The sequence below is a fragment of the Rhinopithecus roxellana genome, chromosome 5, assembly GCF_007565055.1.
Source record: "Rhinopithecus roxellana isolate Shanxi Qingling chromosome 5, ASM756505v1, whole genome shotgun sequence".
NCBI lineage: Eukaryota > Metazoa > Chordata > Mammalia > Primates > Cercopithecidae > Rhinopithecus > Rhinopithecus roxellana.
In genome coordinates, this window is record NC_044553.1 from 17108985 (window position 1) to 17127969 (window position 18985).

The following is an 18985-nucleotide window of genomic DNA, read 5'->3' on the forward strand; positions in this document are numbered from 1 at the left end:
TAACAAACTTGCACATTCTGCACATGTATCCCAGAACTTAAAGTATAATAATAAAAAATCTATAGCTATTGATCAACATTAAGTAGGATTTTCTTCACCACTATGCAAACAAATCAAATGAACCAAAGGATACTTTAAAATTCGAGTATACATCCATCACTAGAATAGTTGCAATTGATTCACCTTGTATCTTTGCTTCTGATTTGAGAAAAGTCTATCAGGTGATGCTCCTAATCTAGGAAAACTCAGATAAGAAGTCCCCAGAAACAAGGCATGAGTGGTCTGTCCCTAAGCCATGCTTACCAACAACACAGAGCTCCACAGTTGCCCACCTCAGAAGCCACTCTTCACAGTACGCACATTCTACACTATATTAACAGTGCTCAGAGACTGTATTGTTTGTTTCGCTGGGTTCTGACTATATTTCAGGCCCTAGTTAGATATTGGAATCTGCTTTACTTATAAAAAAGAATCTGATGACAGATGATGATGATTCCAAACTGAGATATATCTTATGCTCTATAATAATTTCTTAATGTCTCCCTTACTTATCTTACTCCTTCACATTCAAATCAAATTTAAGAAGGGTTTAATATCAACTGTTTGGGATATTCTGGAAGTTTTGTAAAATTTCCGGAAACATTGAAGGTTTCTTCTCAGCAAATTCCTGGGAATTCTGGACTCTCCAGAGCAAAGGACCTTTAAGCACCAAATGGGATGCCTTCCACACAATCCCGAAGCTCCCAAGGATTACGACTCAGGAAGACCTATTCTCATATCATAATCCATCATTCTCTAAACAGGAATTTGGTTGCTAACAGTATTGTTTGCTAACCCTTTATGTTAGGAAAATCCTGAATGAACCACATAGAGGAAGCCTCCAAAATACTATAGAAATTATTTGTCATGAAAATGAAACTAACCCTTTAAAATGTAACAGGATCAGAATGGCACAACAGGAGTCAGAGGATCTTGGATGTGGATCCAGTCCTGCTGCTTCCCAGCTCTGTGACTCCCAGCAAACTATACTCACAGAGATACAACTTCTCAACAAGATTCATTTTATGGGTTTATTGTGAAAATTAGATCAGACACTGTGAGTGAAAGCTCCTGACATGTGAGGTATATTCAGATTTTCTGATTTTTCTTTTTGACCTCCACATATTTTTACTTTGTCTTTAGGAAATGTTCCGTCTTGAAGTATTTGACGGTAAAAATCAACACTTGGAACCTGAAGATTTACCTTTCCCACACTGAACACCTCATTCTCATTAAATTAATTACCACAGTATTCTTTCTCTGGCTATTAATATTAATTCAATTGTGTAGTGTTACTAATACTATGTCATTTGTAAATCAACATAAAATATTAGTGACATTTCAAGGAAAGTAGTGAGGGTGAGAAAGCTAGCATGGGCTTTTGTATAATCTGCAGCACCCTGATCAATATGCTTATAAGCATATTTTCATATGGACATTGACTATCTCATCTTTTTGCATATAATTCTTAAGAAGACTTACATCATTCAATATATACTAAACTGTTCGACCCAGCAAGCCTGTTCTTAGGTATTTAACTAGGTAAAATGAAAACTTGAGTACCATTAAGTACATGAATGCTCATAGGGTTTTATTCCTAATCCCTAAAAATTTGATATAACCCGAATATCCTAAAGTGGTGAGTACATAATAAATATTTACGTCTTATGAATGTAATGAAATACTACCACTCACTCATATTTGTGGCTTAAAAATTTCATCTCCTAGAGGTAGTGAATAGAGACTGGGAGGGGTAGCAGCAAGAAGAGGATGAAGAGAAATCAGTTAATGGGGCACAAAAATACAGTTAGATAACAGGAATATATTCTAGTGTTCAATGGCAGAGTAGGGTGACAATAGTTAACAATAACTTATAGTATATTCACAAATAGCTAGAGAAGAGTTGGAATGTTCCCAGCACAAGCAAATCATAAATGTTTGAAGTGATGGATCCCAATTACCCTGATTTCATCATTACACACTGTATGCATGTATTACAATATCACATGTATTCCACAAATATATATAGTTATTATGCATAATTTTTTAAAAGACAGAAAGTCACTACTAATACATGCAACATTTATAAATCTCAGGTGCAGAGTGAGGAAACCCAGACTCGAAAGGAACATACTGTATCATTCTGGAAATGCAAATCAAAAGTACCCAATGAATACTATTTCATTTCAAAAAGAAAAATATACTGTCGGTTGGGCGCGGTGGCTCAAGCCTGTAATCCCAGCACTTTGGGAGGCCGAGGCGGGCGGATCACGAGGTCAGGAGATCGAGACCATCCTGGCTAACACGGTGAAACCCCGTCTCTACTAAAAAAAGAAATACAAAAAACTAGCCGGGCGAGGTGGCGGGCGCCTGTAGTCCCAGCTACTCGGGAGGCTGAGGCAGGAGAATGGCGTAAACCCGGGAGGCGGAGCTTGCAGTGAGCTGAGATCCGGCCACTGCACTCCAGCCCGGGCGACAGAGTGAGACTCCGTCTCAAAAAAAAAAAAAAAAGAAAGAAAAATATACTGTCATTTTTGACAACATGGATGAAACTTGAGGACATTATGCCAAATGAAATAAACCAGACACAAAAAGAAAATTACTGTATGATCTCACTTATATGTGAAATGTAAAAGAAAAAAACTGAATAAATAGGAAGAGAGCAGAACTGTAGTTATTGGAAGGAGGGAGAGGAAGGAAATAGGGAGAAGTAGGTCAAAGGTTACAAATTTGTAGGGCAGTAGGATGAATAAATCTAGAGATGTACTACATGAGGACTATAGTTAATAATACAGTATTACATACTGAAAATTTCCTAAGAGAAAATTATAGGTGCGCTTACCGTAAAAAGGTATCTTCATAAGGTGACAGATATGTTAATTTGTTTGACTATAGCAATCATTTCACTATACATATACAAACATCATATTGTATACCTTAAATATATACAATCAAAATAAAATTTCAAAAGAGGAAAGGCAAACTTACAGAAATATAAAACAGATCATTGGTTGCCTAAGTCAGGGATATGGTGGTGATTGACTACAAAGAACCACAGGAAATTTAGGAAATTTGGGGGTGTAATAAGACTATTGCATACTCGCATACTCTGATGATACGATGTTTACCTAAACATCTATAACTGCAGAACTATATACTGAAAGGCTTTAGTTTTATTACATGTAAATTATACCTTAATAAAAATGAGCAAATATTAAGTTATAAATTACAAAACACAAAATGAAAGGAATTAATTTATTGTATTAAAAAGTTTTATTGTGTTAAGATTCATAGAAATCATGTACTCCCTCCAGCTCTCGTGGAAACCAACATTCTTCCCCAGGCCCCTCACTTAGTAGCAGTGTGCCATGGACAAGTCACCTAGCCTCTTTTATCCTGTTTTCTCATCTGTAAATGAGTCTACATGTTATCATGATTAAATGAGATAGTACTGGAAAGTGTTTTGGAGTATCCCAGCAAGTGAATAAGCATTGAATCTTTATGTCTCTGACTAGGATAATTACGGTCTCAAGACCTCAGATCATGTAATGGCTGGTAGAGCAAATAAATTCTTTTAAATGATTTGAGACCTGGAAATGAAAGGGATAAACAAAAGACTGGGAGGGAGAGAGAGAGATAAGGTAAAGGAGGGTGGGTGGATAGGAACAGCAAGGGAAGGAAAAAGGAAACAAATGAGGACTTAATAAGCATAGCTTTTCAGATCTAATTAATTAAAAATATCAACCAAAAAAAGGATAAAGAAAAATCACCACTGATATATGTTAGTATGTATACTTCTCACTACTGATACAAACAGTAATGGAAGAATGCACTCCAAGCTTAGTAGCTGTCATATCCAAGAGTGGATAAGGGTGAGGAGAGACAAAGAGGCCTTCAATATTTTCTCCAAACATATCTAATGAATTGTTTAAATCATTAAATTAGAATGTATTAATATCTTATTTCTTTAATAAAGTTGTGAATTATCACTTACAAAATGTTCATAATCTGGTTTTATACTCAAATTGCTAATTTTCAGAACTCTGCTCAAAGAAACCTGGAAAATAATGAGACCTAAATTATTTAAGTCTCATCATTAAACAAGAAGCAGAAGTTCACGTAGGCCCTTAAGTCATGAGCTCAGTGATGAAGTGCCAATGTTGAGCTAGCTGTCACCTTCCCATCCACATAACTCATCTAACTTCTGTTGGCACTGGAATTTACTATCTTATTTCAATTTTATGACATGGTAGATTCAGGTCAAACAGAAGAGGTTTATATCCTTCTAATGAACAGAATAATAGAACCATTTTCTTTAACAGATTTATTCAGTTTTAATCGATGTACAAAAGCTGCATATATTTAAACTTTGATGAGTTTGGACATATGCAAACACCTATAATATCATCACCACAATCAAAACAATAGATGTATCCAGTGCCTCCAAAGTTTCCTTGTGTCTGTCTTTGCTTGTGTGTGGTTTCTTGTGTTTGGGGTGTTTATTTTTATTCTTTTGAGTTTTGTTTCTTGGTTTCGTAGGAACACTTAACATGAGAACTACCCTCTGAACAGATTTTGAAGTGTGCAATACCATGTGGTTAACTATAGGCACTTTGTCATACAGCATATCTCTGGACCTTATTCAACTGAGTCTTTATACCCATCAGATAATTCCCTATTCTCCCACTTCCCCAACCCCCGGAAACCACTATTGTATTCTCTGCTTCTATGAGTTTTACTATTTTAGATATCTCATATAGGCAGAATCATGCAGTATTTGTCTTACTATGACTGGCTCATTTCACACCGTATAATGGCCGTAAGGTTCATCCATGTTGTTGCAAATGACAGCATTTCCTTTCTTCTTAAGGTAGAAAAATACCTCATTATATGTATATACTACATTTCTAATTGATTCATCTGTCCATGGACACTTGGGTAGTTTTCATATCTTAGCTATTGTGAATAATTCTGTAATGAACATGGGAGTGTAGATATGTCTTTCACATATTGATTTCATCTCCTTTGGCTATATATCCAGTGGTAGGATTACTATGTCAAAGAGTAGTTCTATATTTAGTTTTCTGAGGAAATTCCATGCTGTTTTCTCTAGTTCCTGTACCACTCTACAGTGCCACCATCAATGTACAAGGGATCCAATGTCTTCAATTCATGGCCAACACTTTTATCTTTAGATTAAACTTTCTAATCTTAAATTTTTAGTTGTATTTAACTGTTCTAACTTGAACCTAGCATCGAAAAGGGTTCAGTATTACACAATGTCTTCAATTCAGGGAAAGTTGGAAGCTAAGGATCCCTGAGGAAAGCAAAAGTCTTCCCAAACACTTGGCTCTGTCTAAAACACAGAGTTGGAAAGTTTCCAACCTAGAGACTACTCTTTACAGTGTATATATGCCACACTGAGATGGATACACTGTCACCAACACTGGTCACTGCAGAAAATAAGTTGGACTTCATTTCAAACTTAGGATAGAATCTTGATTAAGCCTTATCAGTGAAGAAGGATCTTGTTTCAGAGGTGATTCTTGGAGGGTAAGTATATCACAAGCTACCCGATTTTTGAACTTTTACTTCATCTCATCCACTAATTTAAAACTATTTTTTCTGTTTTCTATAGCATTTTTCCGTACCGCCATATGGATCTTAGTATTCTGTTATTTAGTTGATGTGCTTACTGAAAATATTATAGGCTTTTTTTTCTCCCAACTAATACCTGGGAGTCTTCCAACAGAGTTTCAAACACTAAAAGCAGAGTCTTTTTACAGTCTCAGAAATTCCCAAACGCCCAGGTTTGGGAAGAATGGTTTGTACAGGCTATTCAAATTGCCCTGACATTTTTTAATTTGGGGGAGATTTTAGCTGTTCTCTCATTTGACAAAAATAACAAATACAGAAAAACTCAGTCACTCACATGAACAGGGTGAAGTACAGTCCAATTTGAAGACAAACAATGACATTGAAATGGTTTAAATAAAAACATAAACTTGTTTCCTATTTTTATTGACCATGCACATTTATTTGTCTGGATTACCTCTTCACAAAGCAAAATGTCTTATTTCACAAATCTGATTAATTGTCTTAATCTTCTCAAAATTAGGAATGCTATCAGAAAGCCATTTCCAGTAGGAAAGTTATATTGGATGCTTTAGAGTCAAAGAGACCTCAACCTGTATTGGAGATTTGCTACATTCTAGCTTCCTGACTTGGAGAAATCAAGTTTTCACATCTGGAAAATTACAATAAAAGCTATGAGTATTGAAATATAATGTTTATGAAGGGCTTAACATAGACATAATATGTGTGTACATATCATGTGGTACATAATATGTGCTTATCAGTCAATTTTAATTATCCAGTTTACAGTCTGAAAAAGGTAAAGGAAAAAGTAGAGAGGAGGAGACAAAACATGACAAAGGAAGAAAGAAAGGGAGAAAAGAAGAAAGGAAGAAAGGATAAAAGAAGGAAAGGAGAGAGGGTCCAAGAAAAGAGAGAGGAAAGAAGGGAGGGATAGAGGAATTAATTGGAAAAAAGGACTTTGATTTCTGCCTTGTGAAAAATGTGAATATCTCCACAGATGTCAATTTAAATCATAGATAGATACTTTAAATACACATGAACTTATATTTTATATTTTCTGTCATGAAGGACAGTCAAGACTAAAAGTAGCTTTCACATATCCCTCATTTAAGCTAATCTTAAAAAATTAATCTCTCTTATCAGTGAGAGTCAAGTGCCAGTCAATGCATGGCAATAAGTGGCATTACTCATATATAATTTTGCAGAAATAACTTCTCATAGGGAAATTCAAAATGCAAGGAAGTATATAATGCTATAAATGTATAGCCAACACCTGTGGTGTTTTTTGGAACATAAATATCATTTCTCAAGTTATCTGTTAGACAGTTTTTCCTATGGTTTGTAACAGACTGGTTCAATTCAGTGTGCACATACATATGCACTTAGCAATAAATTTATTTCTGAGAGCTGTGTGTGTTTTTACCATAAATGTAGCTTTAGTTTATTGCCCTGGTTTCACCCTAGTAAAATAAAGAACCTCCAAGTAGCTTTATTTTAGAGCTACGCACTGAAGACAAGTCTCTCCGATTCCCTGAAGGAGAGATATACTCAAGCTTAAAGAAATTCTTTATTAAGAACATTTACTACTGATATTTTTAGTCAGATAATTCATTTTTGATACCTATAAGAGCTGTACTTCTAATGTGTAAAGTTTTTGACCTACCCTTCTACACCTAGTTAGTTCCCCTTCTTAGTCACAAGGCTGTGCACACATCTAAATTCAAGAAACATTTGTTTTCAATTTTGACTTTAGTACAATGCTAAGATTTCAGTTTTGTACATGAGACATATTGATCTGTTCACTAGTACCTGACATTAATGTCTTTTTAAGCTCTTTCTATTCTAGAAGTGCTTAGTTCATCTCTTTTTCTTTAGGTCCATTAGAACATACTGCACTAAATGGAAGAAGCAAACCAGTCTGCCATGTCTGAGTTTATGTTTCAGGGACTTTGTGAGTCAAGGGAGTTGCAGACACTCCTCTTTCTGCCATTTTCTGTACTCTACCTGATGACTGTTGTGGGGAACCTCTTTGTTGTGCTGCTCATCATCACTGATCTCCGTCTCCATTCCCCCATGTACTTTCTCTTAGCCAACCTCTCATTTGTTGACTGTTGCCTTTCCTCAGTAACCACCCCTAAATTAACCACGGACTTTTTAAAGGAAAATAAGACCATTTCCTTTGCGTGCTGCATGAGTCAGATCCTCTGTGTGCATTTCTTTGGAGGGGGTGAGATGGTGCTTCTCGTGACAATGGCCTATGACCGTTATGTGGCCATCTGCAAGCCACTCCATTACTCCAGCACCATGGACAGAAAAAAGTGCATCTGGCTAGTTTTGATATCATGGATCATTGGCTTTGTGCATGCCATGAGACAAGTGGCAATGATTTTGGATCTGCCCTTCTGTGGACCCAGAGTAGTAGATAGCTTTTTCTGTGATATACCTTTGGTGATCAAACTAGCCTGCATGGATACTCATACTTTGGGAACAGTGATAAATGCCGACAGTGGGACTTTGGCAACAAGTTGCTTCATTCTCTTGCTGATTTCCTATACCTATATCTTATTAAGTCTGCGCCTTCACTCTAAAGATGGGGCATCCAAGGCACTTTCTACCTGTGCTTCCCACATCACAGTGGTGGTGCTGTTTTTTGGACCCTGCATCTTTATCTATCTGTGGCCACTCAGTATTACTTGGGTGGACAAGTTTCTTGCACTGTTTTACACAGTAATCACACCTCTCCTGAATCCAGCCATCTACACACTGAGAAATAAAGAGATTAAGAATGCCATAAAGAGACTGTTAAATCAGCATTTGCACTGAATTTTAGATATGTAATCAGAAATTTTTAGATATGTAATCAGAAAATTCACTGTGTGCACCCCAGTTTGAACGCATTTTGAACTGTAAACTGAAGTTTGGATATTATTTATTCATATCTGAAAGTTATTAGTAGTCCAGATGTTTGGTTTTTCCATTATAAAAATATGTCTATGAACCTAACATTTAGATTCTTACCAGCTGGACAAAATAATAATTCTGCTTCAATATTTCTTTATATATGTTATAAAATTATCAGATGATAGCAATAAAATTATAAAAATAATTGCCATAATTTATTAAACAGTACCTATGTTTTCAATACTGTACAAAGCTTTTTACCTAGATTATGCATTAATTACAAAACCACTTTGAGCTAGTTATCATTATTCCTACTTTAAAAAATACATGATATATTCATCCTAATTCTAACTTAGCTAGAGAGGATGCTAATGATATCTGAGTGGTGTCATCTACTTAGAAAACAAAATGATAAATGAATCAAACCATAGTCTTATTGCCCCTTCATGACATAATCCCTTTAATTTAAGTTTTCATGTCTTTTCTTTTAACTTTTATTTTAAGTTCAAGGGTACCTGTGTAGGTTTGTTCCATAGGTAAACTTGTGTCATGGGGTTTGTTGTATAGATTATTTTATCACCTGGGTATTTAACCTAGTATCCATTAGCTATTTTCCTGTTTCTCTATCTCCTCCTATCCTCCACCCTTCAGTAGGCCCCAGTGTCTGTCGTTCACCTCTATGTGTCTATGTGTTCTCATCATTTACTTCCCACTTGTTAGTGAGAACTTGTAGTATTTGGTTTTCTGTACATACATTAGTTTTCTAAGGATAATAGCCTCCAGCTCCATCTATGTTCCTGAAAAGGACGTGATCTCATTCTTTTTTATGACTGCAAAGGATTCCATGGTGTAAATGTACCACATTTTTTTAATCCTATCTATCATAGATGGGCATTTAGGTTGATTCCATGTCTTTGCTATTGTGAATGGTGCTTCAATGAACATGCGCACGCCTACATATTTATAATAGAATAATTTATATTCCTTTGGGTATATACCTGGTAATGGGATTGTCTTTATGTTTTTGAAAAATCATCACACTGTCTTTCACAATTACGATGAACTAATTTACATTCCCACCAACAGTATACAAGTGTTCCTTTTACTCCACAACCTTGCCAGCATCTATTGTTTTTTGACCTTTTAATAATAGCCATTCTGACTGGTGTGAGGTTGTGTTTGATTCTGGTTTTGATTTGCATTTTTCTAATGATCAGTGATGTCTACCTTGTTTTCATATGATTGTTGGCCATATGTATGTCTTCTTTTGAAAAGACATGTTCGTGTCCTAGGCAATACCATTCAGGACATAGGCACGGAGAAAGGTTTCATGACGAAGACACCAAAACCAATTGCAACTAAAGCAAAAATTGACAAATGGGATCTAATTAAACTAAAGAGCTTCTGCACAGCAAAAGAAACTATCAACAGAGTAAACAGACAACCTACAGAAGGGGAGAAAATTTTCACAAACTGTGCATCCAACAAAGGTCTAATATCCAGCACTTATAAGGAACTTAAACATATTTACAAGGAAAAAATAAGTTTTCAAGTCTTAATTGTTACTGTAAATACAGATTCCCTTGAATTTTTTTTCCTTAAACACACCGAAGAAAGGGTTGCAATCCTTTGAAACATTATTATCTCAGTTAAGAAATGATTTTTATAATTGTAGTTTTACTTTACCATAAGAAATAAGATAGGATAGTGTGGAGTGTGGAGAAGAAGAGTGTGGAGAAGAAGAAGGATGTATTGTTTCAAAAATAAAGAAATTTGTACTGATGAGAAGAAAGCCAAGGAGAAACCATCAATAAAAGCAACACAATACAATTATCCATTCATTCACTTCAAAGTTCAGATAAGTTATGTGGTTCTGGGCTATATACCTAATAAATAGTCTGCTTTCTAAGGATACCTCACCTGACATCCCCCCTCCTAAAAATACACACATATGTGTATTTTTATATACACACACATATATAAAACACGTTTAATACATATAAATAATAAAATATAGAGAGAAGAGACGTGCATATAGTTTGCTTCATTTTAGGGTTAGAATGGGCAAGTACAATTATATCAACATAATATGATATTTTAAAATAGCTTGTATAATAATGCATATTATATACCTTTAGATGACATATATCCTTTGCTGGATAAAATATCTACACATATTTATAATATCTTAATTTCTAATCTATTCCATGCATCGTGGAACATCATAACTTTTTCATTCTCATCTCTATACAAATACCTAACAAGTGAATAATGACAAACTAATTATCTCTGTGCCAATAAATTAAAGGGCTCATGATGACAATATAACTGATCTAACAAAGACATTTTAAAAATAGATTATTTCATCTTCCAAATACTCAGCTTAGTACTCAATAGTTATGTGTGCAGCCTTATTTCTGGGCTCTCTATTATGTTCCATTGGTCTATGTGCCTGTTTATGTACAAATACCATGCTGTTTTGGGTGCTGTAGCCCTGTAGTACAGTTTAAAGTTGGGTAACATGATGCCTCCAGCTTTGTTCTTTTTGCCTAGGATTGCCTTGGCTATCTGGGTGCTTTTTTGGTTCCATGTGAATTTTAAAATTGTTTTTTCTAATTCTGTGAAGAATGTCATCAGTAGTTTGATAGGAGTAGCATTAAATCTGTAAATTCCTTTGGCAAGTATGGCCATTTTAATAATATTGATTCTTCTTATCCATAAGCATGAAATGTTTTTCCATTTGTTTGCATCATCTCTGATTTCTTTGAGCACTGCTTTGTAACTCTCATGGCAAAGCTAGTTTGCCTTACTGATTAGCTGTATTCTTAGGTATTTTATTATTTTGGTGGCAAGTGTGAATGAAATTGCATTTCTGACTTTGTTTTTGGCTTGGATGTTTTTGAACACAATTTATTTCTAAGTAATTCATTTTTCAAAAAGAATCACAATGGAATTCTTTAATTTGAACTGAATGATAATGAAAATACAATAAATATAGTATTTATGGTGTGCTGCTACAGTCATACTTGCAGGGGCATTATTATATATGCATATATTGTTTAAAAGAAAAGATGTGTATCAATGACCCAAATATCTATTCCAAGAAAGTTAACCTACAAAAAGTAGAATAAAATAAATAATAAAAGCATAAGTTATTTTTATTTTAAAATTTAAACAATCAAAAAAACCCAAAAATGATTATTTCAAAAAACTGACAAAATTGATACTATATTTTCAAGACTGATCAAGAAGGAAAGAAGAAACAGACAAATAACCAAAGCCGAGAATAAGAATACCACTCTACTGATGCTACAGTCTTTTAAAATATTGCAATATGACATTTTATACAACTTCCATGCCAAAATTTGTAATTAATATTATTTTTTATTAAATACAAAATAAGAAAATAACTACCAAAAGGCTAGCTAATAAAGTAAGAATATTTTAGTAATCCTACATCAATTAAACAAATTAAAATTACAATTAAAACAGTTGCTATACCAATTCTAATTGCATCTCAGCTCAAAAATCACTCTTCTTTAGTCAGCTTTCTGATGCTGGGAGTCTGCAAACCAAGTTCTTGTTTTCTATCTGGCTCCAAGTCATGCTTTGACAAAAAGGCATGCTACAAGGAGACTGTTAAAGCAGGAGGAAGGGGCTTACTCCTTCCTGTTTGAGTCTACTTGCTGTGCCTACCATTCACAGAAATAGTTTGTCCCCATGGCAGGAGCTTAATCCAGGCTACAGTTTTTCCTGCAGCTGCAGAACTACTCTCGTTGTGCTCTCGCAGAGATAACAGCACCAGCATGCTGTCATCTTGTCTTCAAATTTCAGGGTCACAGACTTATGGTGCTTCTTTGAGTTCAGAGAAACAACTAGTAGCCAAGATCCACTCTTTCCAAGAAGACTGAGTTTCAGCTCCACAGGATCCCCTTACTAAATAGAGAAATTTCAATAATCCCCATGTCTTCCCTTTGTTCCCTCAGCCCTAGGGCTGGTAGTTTCTTCCTACAGTTGCTACTTCCCTGATAATTTAGAGTTCTCTTTTTACACTTTCAGACACCCAATTAACACCTATATGCCAAGTTAATTCTTATACTAAATTCTGTCTGTTCAAATAACATGTGTTTCCTCTTTGCTGATACCTGACCAATAAAATGTTCCACAAACAACAAACAACAAACAACAACAACAACAACAAAAAACCTACAGGTCTAAATGGTTTCACTTGTGAATACTTTGAAATATTTAAGAAAGAAACAAATTATTTTACAGTAACTCATTTTGAGAAGAGAAGAGAAACTGCTTTTTCAGGGGGCTGAAGTAACAACAGAATTGTCAGAAATATCATCCAATATCCATACTTGATTAATAATTTAAAGATGGCTGGGCATGGTGGCTCATACCTGCAATCCCAGCATTTTGGGAGGCCAAGGCAGGCGGATCACCTGAGGTCAAGAGTTCGAGACCAGACGGCCAACATGGTGAAACCATGTCTCTATAAAAATACAAAAATTAGTCAGGCGTGGTAGTGGGCACCTGTAATCCCAGCTACTCAGGAGGCTGAGGCAGGAGAATTGCTTGAACCCAGCAGGCAGAGGTTGTGGTGAGCTGAGATCACGCCACTGCCCTCCAGCCTAGGCAAGACTCCATCTCAAAAAATCAAAAAAACAAACAAACAAATATTCAAAGACTACAGGCAGCTGCAAGACACAGATGAAGCAGGGAGAATTACAAGACCATCAATATGAATTCCTAGGTTTGTTCACACTATTTTAGGATGCACCCTGAGCCAGATACAACAAATGAGGACTGGACTACAATGATGCATAATGACATTACTTTCAGAAAAGGAATTTAACTTGATCATGACACATCTTCAACCTTTACTCTGATACGTAGGTAACACTGATACTTTCCAGCTGCTTCTACCCAATAAAGTCATAATTTCCAGGCTGATTTAGCATTAGCAAACTAGGTAGTTTCTTGCTAAACTAGACAGCTTCTTGCTAAAAGAATTCCACAGATGAAGATGTTTCACCTATTTTTAATAGTAAATACCATCAGGAAGCCCAATTAGCATTTTGCTAGGGGTTTGACTAGGTCATTTCTATCTAGTCTTCTATATTTTTCTTTCTGGTAGGATATCCATGAAGTAGGGAGAATGGGTTTTAAACCAGCTGCTAACTCTTTTTGCCTTTTCACTTATAAAGCTAGCATAAATTCAACATGGAAACCAGACAAAGATAAAGTATGGGCCATTCACTCTCATGAACGTAGATACAAAAATAATAAACCAAACAGTAACAAAACTGAAACAATATATAATAACATATTATGAAAAATTAAGTGCGAGTTTGAATTAACAATTGGAAATCAATCACCAGATTAAGTAAAAGGAGAAATCATATAAACATCTCAATATATACAGAAAAAGCATGTGATAAAATGGAATACACTTTCATGATAAAATTCTTAGAAATATAAGCGTAGAAAAAATTAGTCTGATAAAGGAATTTACCAAATATCACCAGCACAAGTTATAGTTAATGTTACAATACTGGAAGCTTTCCCCTACGAAGATTGGAACATGCTTCCTTACGATACTAATATTTTCTTTTAATAGAAGGCCTGGCCAGTTAAGTAAAGAAGGAGCAGTGTCCACAATATAATAGGAAGGGAATAGCTAACACTGTACTTGGCCATAGTAGTGCCCCCACCCACATCTCCTTTCAAGGCAGAACTTGCTTTGAGGAGTGTAGTTGGCTGACAGCTACTTTTTGCTGTTTTAATTTCCACAGCAGTATTTACTCAAGCCACATTGTCCCCAGACTGTTCCAACTCAATGACAACAGTGGTTGTACAAGAGCCTAGATATTCCTACCCAATGCGGAATTCCTCGAAGGGGAAATTTTTGCCCTGGAATTCCCATCAACCTGGTAGAGACTTTCAGACCTGCACTCCACCCAATTCTTCTTCTTTTCCCCTCTTCTTTCACCAAGCTACACTGGCATTTTGTCATGAAGGCTTTCTCTGCCTACTACTGATCTCTTTCCCCATCCTCATTTTCTTTTTAGCCCTTTTCCTCCACAGATATTTCCCATAAGAAAGATCTTAAAATTCTGTCATGGTTGCTGATTCACAGAATACCTGAACTGACACTAATGCATGGTTTGAACACAATAGTATTTGTGATCAAAATACTAAAAGTGGTACCAGATGTTTAGAGGTTATGAAGCATTGAAGAAAGTGTAACATGTATGCAAAGGAAAATGAGTATAAAACTTATGCTTAGTAGTTATTGGAAGGATGGGGAGAACTGACGTTTTAATAATATGCTTATGAAGAAGAAAATATTCATTAAGCTTGCAACAAAGACTGTGGGGGTAAAAAATATTTCTTTGAGAAAAAAGTATCAAACTTTTTATTTAATATTTATGCAATATTAATATATAAATCCAAACTTTCAGATTTCTAAACTATCAGCCAAACAAAACAGATCACTGTTAGGGAAAGAGGAGCACAGAACAGTAGGGTGACACCATTTTAAAACCAACTCCATCTTAAAACTAGCAAGGCACGTTTCTTGCCAGTCATGACCCATGGTAATAACATGTTTATGGCTAAGGGAACAATTTAGTGATGCCTGTGAAGACAAACTCCTACGACAGCAGAACATTCAGATGTCTCAATATCGCATAACAATATATGCTTTGAAGATATATTCATGCTTTCATGTATTGATGCCCTAAAATGCCAAAAATAACTTGCTTTAAATCAACAAAACACTAACATTTGTCACACTGTCAGTTTACCAGCATGTAGACATAACTTATTTTTACATAGATAAGACCCCAATTTAAGAAGAGTTTAAAACAAAGAAGAGGCATTCCTCCTCTTGCTTTCTGAGGACACCCTACTGTGCATCTGAGTAGGTTTCAATAAACTACCTTTTCCCACTGGACTCTGCAACTTGTTTTGAATTCCTTCCTGCAGAAGATCCGAGAACCCTCTCGTGGAGTCTGGATTGGGACCGCTTTTTCCAGCAACATCTCTACTGCTGACTTTGGTCAAGTCAGTAGAGATAATAATAAATCACAGAATTATGTATTCACATTGCCTCTTTCTTGTAATTTGGATTACTATGACAAGGAAGAGAAATACGTAGTCAATACAGGCTGTATCTTTAATTCCTTAATCTGAACTTATTCCACTCCTACCCTATGTTTAGTTCTGGCTAAACAATAAATAGATGTGGTCTCAATTTCACAAATTAAAAAAAAATACTCTAGCCCTCATATGTTGTTTCTGCCTATTTTTTGTCTTGATTTTTTCCTCTTCTACACAATTCACACTTTATGCACTGTACAGTAAGTCTTTAATGTAATAAGAAGTTTCTTGGAAACTGCGACTTTAAGTGAAATGACCCATAATGAAATCAATTTTACCATAGATAAATGGATATAAACAAGAGTTAAGTTCTAATAACTTCTAAATAAAGACCATTCAAACTCGACACACACAGTGGCTCTGTCCAGGAATCAAGTTTTTTTTTCTCAACAACATTATAATGAAACAGTGTTGAATGAAATGATGTTAGTCATGGACCCGCTATACTGTATTCTTATTTTTCTCAGAGTCATTATACTCTCCTCATTTTGTAATCTGCTATTTTCCTACTTTATGAATATAGGGTTGACCAATGTATTTGCCATAAAAAGTTTTGTCATTATGGCCAAAAAGGACTGATACTCTGGAAGCTGATGTCACCAGAAAACAAATCCATGTTAATTAAATAGCTTCTCTTTCCTTTAGACGGAATGTGAATCATTTCTTCACCAAAAAGTTCCAAAGCAATACCTGCACGGATGAAAGTAAAAGAAATCTTGCAATGAAGCCCAAGGTAAGTTACCCTCAGGTTTACTAAGTAGTTCTGGAAGACTGTGAAAAACACCATTTAAGTATACTTAACTCATGAACATACACTGCCTGTTTCCATAAAACAGAAACTCTTTGGCTCTAGAATTTCATATGAAATAATTTTGGTAATTAAATTCCAAGTGAAATTTTTGAGTTTATATGCACTCTATTGTCAACATGCCCATATTTTTCAAATGCCAATTCATTATTTCTCAAAATTCTAAATGGAAGGAGCAGTTAAGGGTACATAAGGTGGTAGTTGATCTTTAACCTGATATTGATACCAAACAGATAGAATGAGTGATGTTAACAACTTTCAATGTTTCAGTGTTAACTATTATTCCCAAATTAAAAATATATTGCCAGAGTCACATAATTACTGCTTATCACACAGAATGGTTCAATTTTTCTATGACTCTGTTCTGCATCTCATGGTGCTTAACCCTTGGGAAAAACAATGTGCGGGAAAGACCTAATTTCTGTACAAAACCAATAACAGAATGAACACTGTTCATTATTCCCAGTCCTTCTCATCTGCCTCATTCCTAAATATAAGAGCTATTTATAACTATGTGTCTTGAGATGTAACGATAAATCTAAAAAGAAGTAAATCTCTCTGTGTTTCTTATCCCGTGAAGCTGCTGTGGATGAAACCATCTCCTGTACAGGTAGGTAGGATGCCCATTCTTTAATTCTCCATCATCAGCATTAGGTTGCATAATTATCCTCCAACCCACTTTTTTTTAAGATGGTGTTTCGCTCTTGTCATTCAGGCTGGAGTGCAATGGTGCAATTTCAGCTCACTGCAACCTTTAGCCCTGGGTTCAAGCGATTCTCCTGCCTCAGCCTCCTAAGTAGCTGGGATTACAGGCATCTGCCACCATGCCCAGCTAATTTTTGTATTTTTAGTAAAGATGGGGTTTCACCATGTTGGCCAGGCTGGTCTCGAACTCCTGACCTCAGGTGATCCACCCACCTTGCCCTCCCAAGTGCTGTTATCCCCCCTTTTTTGCTCCCCACAACCTTTTTTTTCTGTCTCCATTATACTTTGTTAGCTCACTTAATTGAATAATTTTCACCCAACTTTTTATATTCTGTTGGTCTTATTCTTGTAGTTAAAATTGTGTTACAAGATGACCACAAAATATTCTTCAAAACTACTTGTATTTTTGTGAAAGTGGTATGTGCAGTACTTCGAATCTTCTATCTCTTTTCTCTCTGAAGATTAGGATCATAAAAATAAAAATGATGTCTGTGTACTGGTTATTCCTTTCCTACTTACACAAGAAGCAGCACACTGGCTTTATTTTTGCCACAGGAATTCAATCACTGTTCCCAACTTGAAAAACTCTGGGTCTCTTTCCTGAATATTGTCAAAGTTATAATAACAGCTAACACATATACCAGAGCATTTTCTGACGGTTCTTCTTGTTTCACCTCATTTAATCCTTAAAACAGCTTTTGTGAGGCAGTAACTCTTAGTATCTATCTGTCTTTTACAGATGAAAAAAACAGAGGCACCAAGCAGTTCAGCAACTCACCTTAGAACACAGCTAGTAAATGGAGGATCCAAGGATGCAAACACAAACAGTTGGCCCCAGGGCTCTCACACATTACATTATACTGTGTATTGGACGTTGCATCTATATAAATTTTCTTTTTCCCTCCATCAAGTTTGATATACCTTGTTTTTAAATTTGAAATACAATAAATGGTACCTCTAAAGTGGATTAAATCAAGTTGGAAAAAAAGCCATCACAAAATTATTTAAAATCCCACTACCTACAGACATTTAGCGTAAATCTTGAATATTTGCTCATAAAAAATGTTATTTGGTCCCCTTAAAATAAAAAAAAAATTATACTGCACAACTGTTTCCTTCATATTCTTTCCATCCTAATTAAAATGGACTTAATAATCATTTGTAAAGCCTACATTGTATGAATTTATCCATTTGCTTACCTCATCAGTCCCTTAGTTTTGAATAATCTGTTTCCACTTACGATGATAGGGAATACTCATAATCAAAGTAAAATGATTTTACAAATACCTTTTTTCTATTTATCTGCTTATTTTCTTATAATTAATTCCATGAGATTAGATTGCTATGTCACAGTTAAAGGACTGTTTACTTCTACTACTCTTTTGCCTTCTGGAAAGATTGCACATTTCACATTCCCATCAGCTGAGACTGAGGAGCACTGCTTCTCCAATCCTACAGCAACGGGCAGGTTGAATTGTTCTGTTCATGAAGTACTATAAAAATGGAACCTAGTTTCTAAATTTGGACTAAACTTAAAAGGCCTTCTTAATCTCCAATTTTAAAAGTTAATTTATAGGTATTTTATTAAAATTTTATAATCATACTTTTATATTTAAGCTTTCTGAACATCTAGAACTTATTTTGCTGTAAGATTATGCTAACACACTAACAATTCTGTTTTCAATACTGAGTAACATGTTGAACTATCGAATCCTATGACCTTTAAAAAATCCTTCATTTTCCTACATAATTATAATGCTTTCT

At 35.2% G+C, this 18985-nt stretch overlaps 1 protein-coding gene across 1 annotated transcript; it reads left to right on the forward strand.

Moving 5' to 3' along the window:
- Nucleotides 1-7536: 7536 nt before the first annotated feature.
- Nucleotides 7537-8460, forward strand: LOC104673133 (olfactory receptor 4K15-like). Its single transcript, XM_010377083.2, has one exon. The coding sequence runs from the start codon at nt 7537-7539 to the stop codon at nt 8458-8460; it is 924 nt and encodes a 307-aa protein (XP_010375385.2).
- Nucleotides 8461-18985: the final 10525 nt, after the last annotated feature.